General features: G+C 32.8%; 1 protein-coding gene across 1 annotated transcript in view; it reads left to right on the top strand.

The window, feature by feature from the left end:
* Positions 1 to 12,275, top strand: part of LOC143192504 (lachesin) — a 326,772-nt gene that overhangs the window by 188,013 nt on the left and 126,484 nt on the right. Inside the window, exon 2 of the mRNA XM_076397898.1 lies at positions 5,571 to 5,695. Within this exon, the coding sequence (XP_076254013.1) occupies positions 5,571 to 5,695 (125 nt within the window). The remainder of the gene's footprint in view (positions 1 to 5,570; positions 5,696 to 12,275) is intronic.

Raw genomic sequence — 12,275 nt, 5'->3', positions numbered from 1 at the left:
ATGGTTTATTTTCCTGAGGCAGTATCCGGAAACTCGGCATCACGCCAAGTTTTTGCTTCAACTGTATTTTTTCCCTTCAAAAAGCAATATTTTATCAACACGCGAAATCCCTTTTTATCAATTTTTTTCATAATATCAAAAGTTGCTTCACTCAAAATGCTATAATCCACATACTGATGACTTGACAGCTGTCAAACTTATAGAGTCATCCTTTGAGGGTCAGGGTTAACTAAAAAATTATGCATTTATTTCTAGTATCGCTATTTATGTCAGGCCGGGGACTTTTCAATTGACCTGTTAAAACATATAGATAATAGGTCCCAAAATGCAACCCTGATACCCTCCTGCTTGTATTTTTTTATTTCTAAATATTCTTCTTCTTGCTTAATACTGAAGACGCTATTAAAGATATATATGTTTACATATCTACATATTTCTTAGGCAGCATTTTGTTTAATATATATAAAGGCCTTATATAAAGCTTTATTGAAAGCGTTTACACTTATATACTTCCATATAATGCTCAATGATATTCATTATTCTATGGACCAGGTCGATTGTTCCTGAAACTACTGCTCCTGAATCAGGCTGCTTTGTTTTATTATTGTATTTACTATCTAGAGAATCTATTTTCCCGAAAATTTTCAACAAAATTTTTAATGGAGAAATAAGTCTGTACGATACGACATTATCAGGTTGTTTACCAGGCTCTCGTATCATAATTATTTCAGCTACAATCCAATATGCAGTCACACATTTCAGTCTAAAAGGTCCGTTAAAATTATTGGCAAACTTTGCTATACTATGGCTCTTATAGGCAGTTGTTTTAGGATTTCTCCAATCATCAAATCTGAGTAGGTTACGGGTGTGAAAATTTATGATTATTAGACTATTAGTATTGACTTGATTCCTCTGTTAGCTATAGGGAGAATAGACGTCAGTTAGATATTCAGCATTTTTGCTTTTACTTTTTGCTTATTGTCTCTGGCCCATGGTCTGTTGTTACATCTTACAGATGGTACAGATGTTATACGCTTCTTAGACTTTTTGGTTACTATCCTAGCAAGCAATTGGACTCTTTGTATGTAATATATCGAGGAGAGTTCTTTTCAATTTTTGACATTTAAATATTGGATAATATTACAATTAAATTTTGTTCGACTTAATTATGTATAGATGACCAACAAACAAACATTTTTTTATAGATATGATGTTAGTAGGTATTGATTAAAAAGGAAGACGTATAATTATAGCTCAGAAAATATACTATATCATCAAAATAACCGGAAAATATAAAAATAATCTGTAAAATTACGGATGCTCGGAAATCTTAACGAACGAAACGGGAAAACACAACAAAAAAAGAATATGAGAAATCGTCGAGCTCAAGTAAGTAGAAACTGTAAATCAGATCAGTGGAAAATCGAAGCGGAAAACTGAGAAACATTTCAACAATAAAGCGTTTGTCAATAACCATTTCTGTCTGTTATTTAGCGAACTGATTATACGCTTGGTCGGGCTTCGATTTGTATAAGACGGTCGTCCGCATTTTATCAACTTATCGAGACGAAATAAAGGAGATTCCCACTGAGCTGTAAACATTTTTTTACCATCATCTTTCATTTATCGATAAAAAAAACTTACGATATATATAAATATGAAGCCTTCAGCAATATTAAGAATTTTTTATAAATAATTTAAAGAATTGGAGAAATTTTCCGTCGCCTTATTCACCAGACATTGCACCACCAGATCATAATTTTTTTTATCAAATCCACGATTTTAAATAAAATTATGTGAGTAAATTAAATAGTATATTGGTCACAAATACATATTTAAAAAGTTGAAGTTCTATGGGCGTTTGGAAATACAAAATTCTATTTGGAATTCTAAAAGTTATTTAATTTTTCAATAGATATTCCTTCCCTCCCAAAATGTATTGTATGTATCTGAACCCTATTGTTACTATTCAAGTTGGTAAGTTATTGTAGAACACTGGGTACTGGGAATGAACAAAATAATATAACTCCTAACATATACATAATACTTATTTAGTAGTAAAATAATCCAATACTATTTACTTTTATAAGAGTTTTAATTTTTCACTGAAAATGTTCGTAGAATGTCTGGATTGTTTCCAATATAATGTAGTAAAACGTCTGCTTTTATTACGAGATATATCACTACATAGTATAAAACAAAGTCGCCTTTTCTGTCCCTATATCCTTATGTGCGCTTAAATCTTTAAAACTACGCAACGGATTTTGATGCGGGTTTTTTCAATAGATAGAGTGATTCAAGAGGAAGGTTTATATGTACAATACATGCATAATATACTAAGGCAACGTTGCTAATTTTAGAGGTTTCTAACGTGATGTCGTAAATTAACCTATTTTTTTAGGCTTATTTAGCAATTAGCAAAAACGCTGCCTAACCCTACGAGTTAGATCAAATTAATGTACTACAGTATTGTACACCATAAAAAGGTCTACAAAAAAGTCCGCGATGGTATATGTTTATCTTTTAGGGATAACCCACATTAACCATTTTTATTGTTTACTTTTTACGTGAGAAAATGGCTTATTTACGAAGCTATTTTAAGCAATAAATCCTTATCGAATTAAGTACCTTAAATACATTGTGCAATTAATATAGATCAATATGGTTCCTTACAGCATGTAAATTAAACAAATATTTTCGGACATATTACAAATTTAAAATTTGCGTTTAAAAATGTGTAATGTAATAAAAATTGTATGAATTTAGATATTCCAAAGATAGCAGGAAATCTTCATAGCAAGTATAGGGGAAGAGGAATTGTTTTACTCCAAATTTAATGCGTGCAGGCCAAGGGCAGTAATGAATGAACCAAAAATACTGGATCGATTTTAATCATGTTTTCATTGAGTGACATAGGCATATATATTTTATGCCCGTGCAAAGTCGGAGCGGGCCGCTATGTTTTTATATACAACGTTCATATTTTTTCTGTAGTGTATTTAATTTAGTATCAGCATTGCACCCGTGCGAAGCCGGGGCGGGTCGCTAGTATAATTATAAAAAATTAATTTTTTATCAACCTAGATGAGGTTGATTAAAAGTTGATATACAAAATATTTTGTGAATATTACTTTAACAGTTTGTGAATAAATTTGTAGATAATTTACTGAAACAATGTAGTCAATTAACAGTAACAAACTATTTGTTTTTATCCTAATTTGTTATGGTTTTAAAATTATAGAATACTTACTATACGATAGACACTTTGGGCTAAATATCTATGTCACTATTCCTAGCGAGCGCTGAGTTTACTTATAACTTCACTGAACTAGATCAAATAGTTTTACTCCCTTCAATATGGATCTGGAGAACCTCAATATGAATGTGCTGATGGAGCCATGCTTGAGTTCATGTTTTCGGTTATACTTCTTGATAACGTTATCGACATTGTCTACGTTCAAGTCCTTATGGCAAATTGGCATTACGAATGTACCATGGGGCACCAATAATATCTCGCAGCACCTTGTTTTGGTATTATTGGTTGATGTTTCTATTTGACAGGTAAAGCCTCAAGGTTGAACTCCATGACTTCACACTGGTTTCAGGACCTGAGCAAATATATATACTACTACTTTATTGCCCTTATTGTATACTGACGAGGCTAATTTCTTACGGTACATTTCTTGAACTACAGCTTAAGTTCTTTATATCTATTCTTAACATGTGACTTCTAATAATAATTTAAAGCAATAAAGTACTGTAGCGATGGCAATAACTGCTAAAATGACAACTTCTGTACCAGAAATATATAATGTTTTGTGGATTTAATGTACTCTTTTAACTAGTAAGGTAGACTTAACCCAAATATGTTATTGAGCTCTCTCTTTCCTCTCTTATAAGAGAATTAAAGTAGACCTCAAAATAGCAGATTTTAGTTATGTTGTTTGCTGAAGGATGGCCTCTTTGATTGCCTATAAATTTGCTCAAAGAGAAGGTATTTAAGTTTGATTTTTGTAAAAACCTTAAATGGTCTTTGCATTTTTTTCCTTATTATTGAAAAAGTATATCGACTAAATGGTGACCGCCATTCGTTATGAAAATTGCGGCTCTATTCAAGGCATTTTTCATGACATCCTGCAATATCTGAGGCTGAATTTATTCAATTTCGTGACGAATTAGATGATATTATATATAAAAGTATGAATCGTTTGTCTGGTGCTGTTAAATCCGATCTGGAAAAGTAGATCTGGCTGGCCATGTTAAATCTCTACTACGCGAAATTATTCCTCTTCGAAAAACGTCATTCAATAATTGAATTGTTCTTGCTGAAACCGTATGTCCTTTAGTCCTTGCTCTTCCATTTCAGGTCCAAGAAAAAATTAAATCATGTCTTGGCACCGTTCAGCAGTAACATTAGCCGTAACACCTTGGTCATTTCCAAAAATATAGGGACAAATGATGTTTCCAACATGAACATCACACCATACAGTTGTTTCTAGTGGATGAAATGATGTTTCATGAATTAATTGAGTATCTGTGTTCCCCAAAACCGACTGTTATGTTTATTGACGTGGTCAACGTGGTCAATGAGAAGAAAAAGGGCTTCATCGCTCATTGTCATTGTTCACAAGACAGCTTTAGGATTACATTATTGTACTCATTTCGTTGATCAAGATCTCTCGGAAACAATTTTTGGGACATTCTTAAATCAGTTCTCAAGATTGGAATTAAACTGCGTGCAGAAATCTGTAACTGGAAACCACGTCTCCGAATCGATATGTCTGTAGACTCTGCAACACGCTCACGCACCAGAGCCACATTTTCAGCGTTAGGAGATGTCCACTGTTTTCCAGAATGAGGCCTGTTTGCTGTCGTACTGTACTATCGAATATACATGTAAACGATAAATTGTAGTTTTGTGAGTCGCTGGACGAATAGGATATCTTTGGCACAATTTCCGCTTAGTGCCAATAATGGAACGATTATTTTCAGTAAATATTTTTACTATTTCTGCTTGTTCTGGTGACATATATTTATCCATAATAAAATTTGGACAGCTACACAACACAATGGTTAAAGCGAAACTGAACTAAACGTATATATAACGGGACTTTCGCCGCACCTGTTATATACCTACCCTTAAATCACTCAGAACTCATAATTTTCATTTATCTGCCATCTTTGTGATACTCCCAGACTTTTTCTTTGTTAACGATCCCATCATATTGATCGAGACCGTATACTATTATTTCATTTGTGTTATTTTTTTATCGCTATCAGTAATATTGTTTTGTTCTGAATAATTTGTGGCCATTTTTCTAAATCTTGTTCCAGTGTATTGTTTATTGTGCAATTTTGTCAAAACAGTACATTTCATAACGTGAGTGATTACGTATTTATCGAATTTTAGAAGTTAAATAAATCTCGGTATCGAATGATCGTACCCCGTATATTTTGGTTCAGGCAATGAAAGAGCTCGTGTTTACGAAGATCGATACCGAAATCGTCCGAAACCAATAAACAAAAGTGCTTCAAATCTATAAAATAAGTAATACCCATTTATTTTTCAGAGGAATGGTCCACCGTTCACCTTTTGGAGGAACCTGACTTCGCCTCTCCCATCAATAATTTAACGGTGCCGGTGGGAAGGGAGGCGGTCCTGTCGTGCACAGTCAATAATCTGGGGAAATACAAGGTAAAGTGTTTTGTGTTTTCATTTTAGATTTATGTTTGTGCGCGGGCCGAGCTCGTTCGCTGATGTTTAGGCTCTGGAGGATTCGGGGGAAAAAATACCACAAATCGCTTATTTTAGGGGTGTCCTCGTTCGGTCCGATAATGTATTTTTAAAAGCCGACCGGTTTATTTTTGGGTTTTTTTTCTTCCTGCGGTACATGGTCCGTGTCCCGAAAACGTCCCGGTTTACGGTTAAGCTCGCAATTTTGTATTGTGACCAGACGAAGCTCGTCCCGATATCATGTAGAATGGATTCAAAAAGTTAATTTATTTTTTGCATAAAAACACCTACGGAATATACAATTAAATAACGTCCCGGGAAATAAATTTATTAGATCTGTTTTTAAAAATAGCTTCAGAATTTATTATTTAAAAGATACACGTAAATATATCACAACGATTTTTTATTTATTGGGTGAACAAATAGCTTTGAAATGTCCTTAATGTTTTTATATATTTGAAGCTTACTATATTCAACCGAAACTCTTTTCATTAGGATTGTATATACTAGGCGGGTCGGTAATTCTTCTCCTGGTTCTTTACTAGATCAGTTGATTCTGTATATTTGGGCCAATTCTTAGAATAACTATGAATGCTACTCTAAAAATATAATTTCTTCTTTAATCTAAATTGTTCATCGAGGTATGTTTTAATTTCCGCTGGTCTATATAACGCTATCGTTTATGTAACGGGTCAATTAAAAAGTCCCCGGCTTGACACATTTGTGAATTATAGCATTTTGAGTGAACCAACTTTTGTTATTGTGATAAAAAAATCACAAAATGATTTTGAATGACCGTAAATTGAAACTGAATGAAATAGCAAACACTCTAGAGATATCAATTGAACGTGTACATCTTATATTTCACGAATATTTGGGTATCAGAAAGCTCTGTGCAAAGTGGGTGGACAGCACACATTGAACCTGCTCCAAAGCATGAGCAAACGCAACAGTCGGCTGGCAAGGTTATGGCCTCTGTATTTTGGGATGCGCATGGAATAATTTTCATTGACTACCTTGAAAAAGGAAGGACCATCAACAGCGACTATTACATAGCGTTATTGGATCGTTTTAAATACGAGATCGGCGAGAAACGGCCGCATTTGAAGAAAAAGAGAGCGCTGTTTCAACAAGACAGTACACCATGTCACAAGTCAGTGAAAACGATGGCAAAAATCCATGAAATGGGCTTCGAATTGCTTCCTCATCCGCTATATTCTCCAGATCTGGCCCCCAGCGACTATTGCCTGTTCTCAGATCTCAAAAGAATGCTCGCTGGGAAGAAATTTTCATAGAATGAGAAACGATCGCCGAAACTGAGGGCTATTCTGAAGCAAAGGACAAATTGTACTGTAAACATGTTATCGAAAATTTGGAGGGTTGCTATAATTAGTGTATCACCCTTGAAGGGAATTATGTTGAATAAAAAAATTAATTTTGCCAAAAAAATGTGTTTTACTATGGTACACCGGGATTTTTCAATTGAACTGATATATCACAATCATGTTTTTATATATAGGGTGAACAAAAGGTGTGGCCTTGAAACTTTTTGATATTTTTTTATATATATTTTAAGCTTACTACATTCAACCGAAAGTTTTCTCCTCGGGATAGTATATACTAGGCGGGTCGGTAAATTTTCTCCTGCTTCTTTTCTAAACCATTTGATTTTATATATTCTGGCCAATTCTTAGAGTAATGATAAATGGTACTGTAAAAGAATAATTCCTCGTTTGACCTAAACCGTTGATCGAGCTATTTTTTAATTTCTGCTAGCCTATATATCGCTATCATCTATGTATGGCATCGACGCAAAAGGATGGTACTCGGATGAGCTCAGGTCTGCAGAGTATGACCGATGCAATAAAATTTTCCATCCTAGTGATCTTAAAACTTCTTTGACTGGTTTATCTGTATGACACGGCAAGTTGTCATAATGTAAAATCTTTTTTTTTTTTCGAATAATACACAGTTCAAACTGGTCATTAATTGTTTCTGCAGCCTAAAACAGTTCTTAGTAGCGATTTGGCTTTACTTTTTGATATTATTTTTTTACCTTGTTTGATGCCATTTTCAATTGGGACATTCGAAATAAATCCATTTTTCATCGCCCGTTACTATTCGATGGAAAAAATACTACCTTTCGCACCTACCAGCTTGAAAAACTGCGGCTAGCAGGTCGGTTAAATAATATTTTAACTCACCATACTGATTAAACTCATCGTATTGAAAATAATAATATTAGTTAAGTGAATTCTTGAATTTGCCTCACTACTCGGATAAAAGTTTTATGCTAAAGACTAATAAACATTATTCAAGAGATGTAAGCACTCAAGAGGTGGAAGATTATACAATTGTTTAATATAATTGGTGTTTTTAACCCCTCTTCGCTTGACCTGAATATAGATTATGCTTTACCCTAAAAGAGGGAACTCAATAAAATCTATAGCGTGCTTTAAATACTTTTAAACATCTACCGTCAACGAAGTAATCTACATAATTTTATTGTCTCATTTAAATCGTCCTTAACGCTTTAAAAGCATTTCTGATCTAAATGATTTTCTATTAAAATAGTAACATTTATTTACTGACTGTTATAAGATAATGAAAAATGGCAATATTAGAATTTTAATATACAACATTATATTAGAGTACAATAAGAATTACAATACAATAATAAATTAAATCAGCGATATCTCTAGGTGAGTGCTCGAGGTGAAAACCAACACCAAAAATCTTAAAGTAACCATTAAATATAATTGTTTTAACCTTTTCCTGCATAAGAAGTTACCTCTCAATTAAGTATTACCGAATTTTTCAATGTATACAGACACTAATTATAGGATTCTTAAAATTGGACTTTCGACATTCATAACTTGTGTTGTTTGATTTGTGTAAATCTGCTGCTAAAGCTCATCAAAGCCTTTCGTAATCTTATCGTGATGCTGCTCCGTGATATCCCAAACGCATTTGTTGTTATTATATTATATACATGAAAATATTAAGCCAATTAGTTATTGTTCTTCCCAATTTTATTCTAAAGGCGGTATTTAACATATAACTAGACCGGATGGTGTCAAATTTGTAGCCTATGCACTTCATTAACATGTTGCAGATTTAAACTGTTAGTGAGCTTATTGGGAGCTTATAACACTTTTTTTTAAAGTACTTAGCATAAACATTTTAAATTATACTCGTTATGGATTCTCGTGGGATAACGCGTTGTATCATATCATTAGTGAAATAGCACAGAGGATGACAATGGTACACTTTGTTTTATAACCGTTGTATGAAAGCAATATTAGACTTGCTGGCAGTACCCCATAATTGGATTCCATATGACTAAAGTAATACTAAGCTTAAGTATTGATTGACATAGCAAGCTTGTTATCTAATAGTAACTTAGATTTGCGTCCGATAAGACAATACATTTGATATATTTTAAACCCAAGTTGTTTTTGTTGAGCAAATATATGCTTCTTTCAGATTAGCCGTCGGCCTAGATGCTTGCCAAGATATCAACCTCAGTTTAGAGAAGTTAACAATTATTGATATTCACTGAAGCATGATCTTCTACGCAGAATTACATAGGTAGCTTTTGTTTCGTTTGTTTCAAAACATTATGTTTTCAAATAGAGTTTTATTATATATAGCTGGGTTTGGATGTTTCTTGATACCCATATTGGATTTTCGTGAGATGCTGAGATGTCTGTATCATATTCATATGTTGCCGAACTAGCGATTTTTGTAGTTTTTATATCGGTTGTATATAAATACAGTATGAGATAGAGTATTGGACTAAGTTTTTGCCATCATTTTCACTGACTTGTGACACGATGCATTGTCTTGGTGAAACATCAATTACTTTTTCTTCAAATGCGGCCATATTTCGGCGATTTCATACTTCAAACGGTCCAATAACGCTATATGATAGTCGCCGAAAATCATCCTTCCATTTTCTAGGTAGCCAATAATAATGATTCCATACGCATTCCAAAATACAGACGTCATAACCTTGCCAAACTGTTGCGTTCTCCCTTGCTTTGGAGCGGGTTGATCATGTACTCGGATGACTGTCGATTGGACTTCGGAATGAAATGACGGAGCCATGTTTCATCCATTGTCACATATCGACCCAAAAACGCTGGTTTATTATGCTTGATCATCTTCAAACACTGCTCCGAATCATCAACTCATCGCTATTTTTTGTCAAAAGTGAGCTTGCGCGGCACCCACTTTGCACAGAGCTTCCTCATACCCAAATATTCGTGAACTATATGATGTACACGTTCAGTTGACATCTTTAGAGTGTCTGCTATTTCATTCAATTTCAATTTACGGTTCTTCAAAATCATCGGTTGTCTTCAGTTCGTCGGTAACAACCACTTCTGGGCGTCCACTGCGTTCACCGTCTTCGGTGCTCATTTCACCACGTTTGAACTTCGCAAACCAATCCTTGATGGTTGATTTTCCTGGGGTAGTATCCGGATTTAATATTAGTGGCGCCATCTATGTGTCAGGCCGGAGACTTTTCAATTATCTGTTATTAGACGTAATTGAGTGAATTCATCGTCATGGTTTATAGCGAAATATAAATTATTAACTTTGAGGTATGATTTTAATAACTGAAAACGTAGATGAACAAGAAGTTTCTTTAATTTAACCTGCAGCCCTGTGTACCATACATTATCAAAAGCCTGAGATATGCCTAGGAATGCATCCAAACAACATATTTTGGTATTTAGGTTAATATTTATTTTATTTAAAAGTCTATGCACTTATTCTACAGTCTCGTGTTTATTATGAAACCCAAATTAGTGATCAAGCATAATCATTTGTTTTTTAATTACATTACTAAGACACTTAAATTTACTAAAATTTTCGAGATTAATGGTTACAAATTGTCTGCCTGGTCGGACGTAACATCTTCAGGTGTGTTTCTTGTTTTCTATAATTATTAAATTTATTGATAAATAAAAACGCCTAATATAAACAAAAATTCAACATATTTCAAGATCAGTTATTAAATATTCCGGTATTACCTATTTTGGTCGACTTTATTTTTATGATACGATATGAAAATGCTTTTGTGTACATAATTAAAATTTAATAGCGTTATAAAGTAATCCGATGAAATTTGCTTTGCAATTTGTTGCCTATTTAAAGCAATTAATGTGCTGTAGGGATTTTATTGGTCAGAGAAAGGAAACTCTGGATCGAGCGAGATAAATATCCAGGTCAAGGAAAAGGGAGCTCGAAGGACTAAACCAAACCGGGCTTTTAAATAAATAATCAGTCTTGCCCTTTCCTTTATACGTATCTGAGACAATATGTAATATGCTATTATATATTTCAGAATCTGTAATTATTTAGATCGTACATAATGAATTGAAATATTGGAAAACTGGATTTTTTCTGATTGCTTCGGTAAGTCTTCCCATAATCCAATTAGTTTTAAAGGAAATTACGAGGCCGCATAATATAAAGGAAAAGTTGGTCCTGTCAGCGTGCAAATTTGCTCCCCCTAACTTCGTTATGAATGCTTTAAAATTTACTTTTGCGTTCAGTGTTAAAAAAGTTTTACATTCTAATTTTTTTGCAAATGGTAATCAGAACATGCACCTTTTTCAGTGACCAATTTAATGATATAAATTCTCTGCAACATTGGATAAAGATAAAAATTTAAAATCACTGATATGCAGAAAGGTTGAAGGAAACAAAAATACATAATAAATTGTTTTAGAATTTATATTTTTTTTAATGTAGCACATTATAACTAAGCCGGAATCTGTTCATTTTTTCAAAATAAAATATTTATTAAATTACATAAAAATCGACAGTTATATATTATTTGACTCGGCGAAAAATTCTTTAAAAATTACGTTTTTATATTTATTAGCCTGTCGTTATTTTAATGGAATAATTCAAAAACTAAAAACTATATAACAATTGTTATTCCACCATTCTGCGCAACGTAAAGATCTTTATATATCCTGTTATTTCTATTTACCTCCAGTTATCTTAACGGAAATGAAAGCAAACCATCGGATAAAAGATAAATATCTCAAAGTCTATGTATTTTGGGGTGAAAGTAACTAAAATCCATTTTAAATTACTTTAAAATCTACAGTTTTCATATATATATATATACATATATATATATATATATATATATATATATATATATATATATATATATATATATATATATATAGAATACATATTTCATAGATATAAACTTCAATTAATTTAGACATCAAAGGCTCTATAACAATTATTATGCACCGTTTGACTCAGTGTAAAATTCTTTATTTATAATGTAATTTTTATTTACGTCTTCAATGGAAGTGACAGCATGAAATTTGAATATGCTAAAAAGTCGCAAAGTTTAAGTCTATCTATATAGGTGGAAAAGGTGCCTAATTTTAACTCTCATCATCTCAAAGTGCGAAAACTGTCAAAAGATATGTATTTTAGCGAGAAAATAATGAAAATTCATATTAAATTACTTAAAATATACTATTTTCACAAACATGTGATA

This window comes from Rhynchophorus ferrugineus, unplaced genomic scaffold, assembly GCF_030347505.1.
Source record: "Rhynchophorus ferrugineus isolate W39M unplaced genomic scaffold, kcgeb_rfMv2 rfM3, whole genome shotgun sequence".
NCBI lineage: Eukaryota > Metazoa > Arthropoda > Insecta > Coleoptera > Curculionidae > Rhynchophorus > Rhynchophorus ferrugineus.
This window is presented reverse-complemented; position numbering and strand designations above follow the sequence as displayed.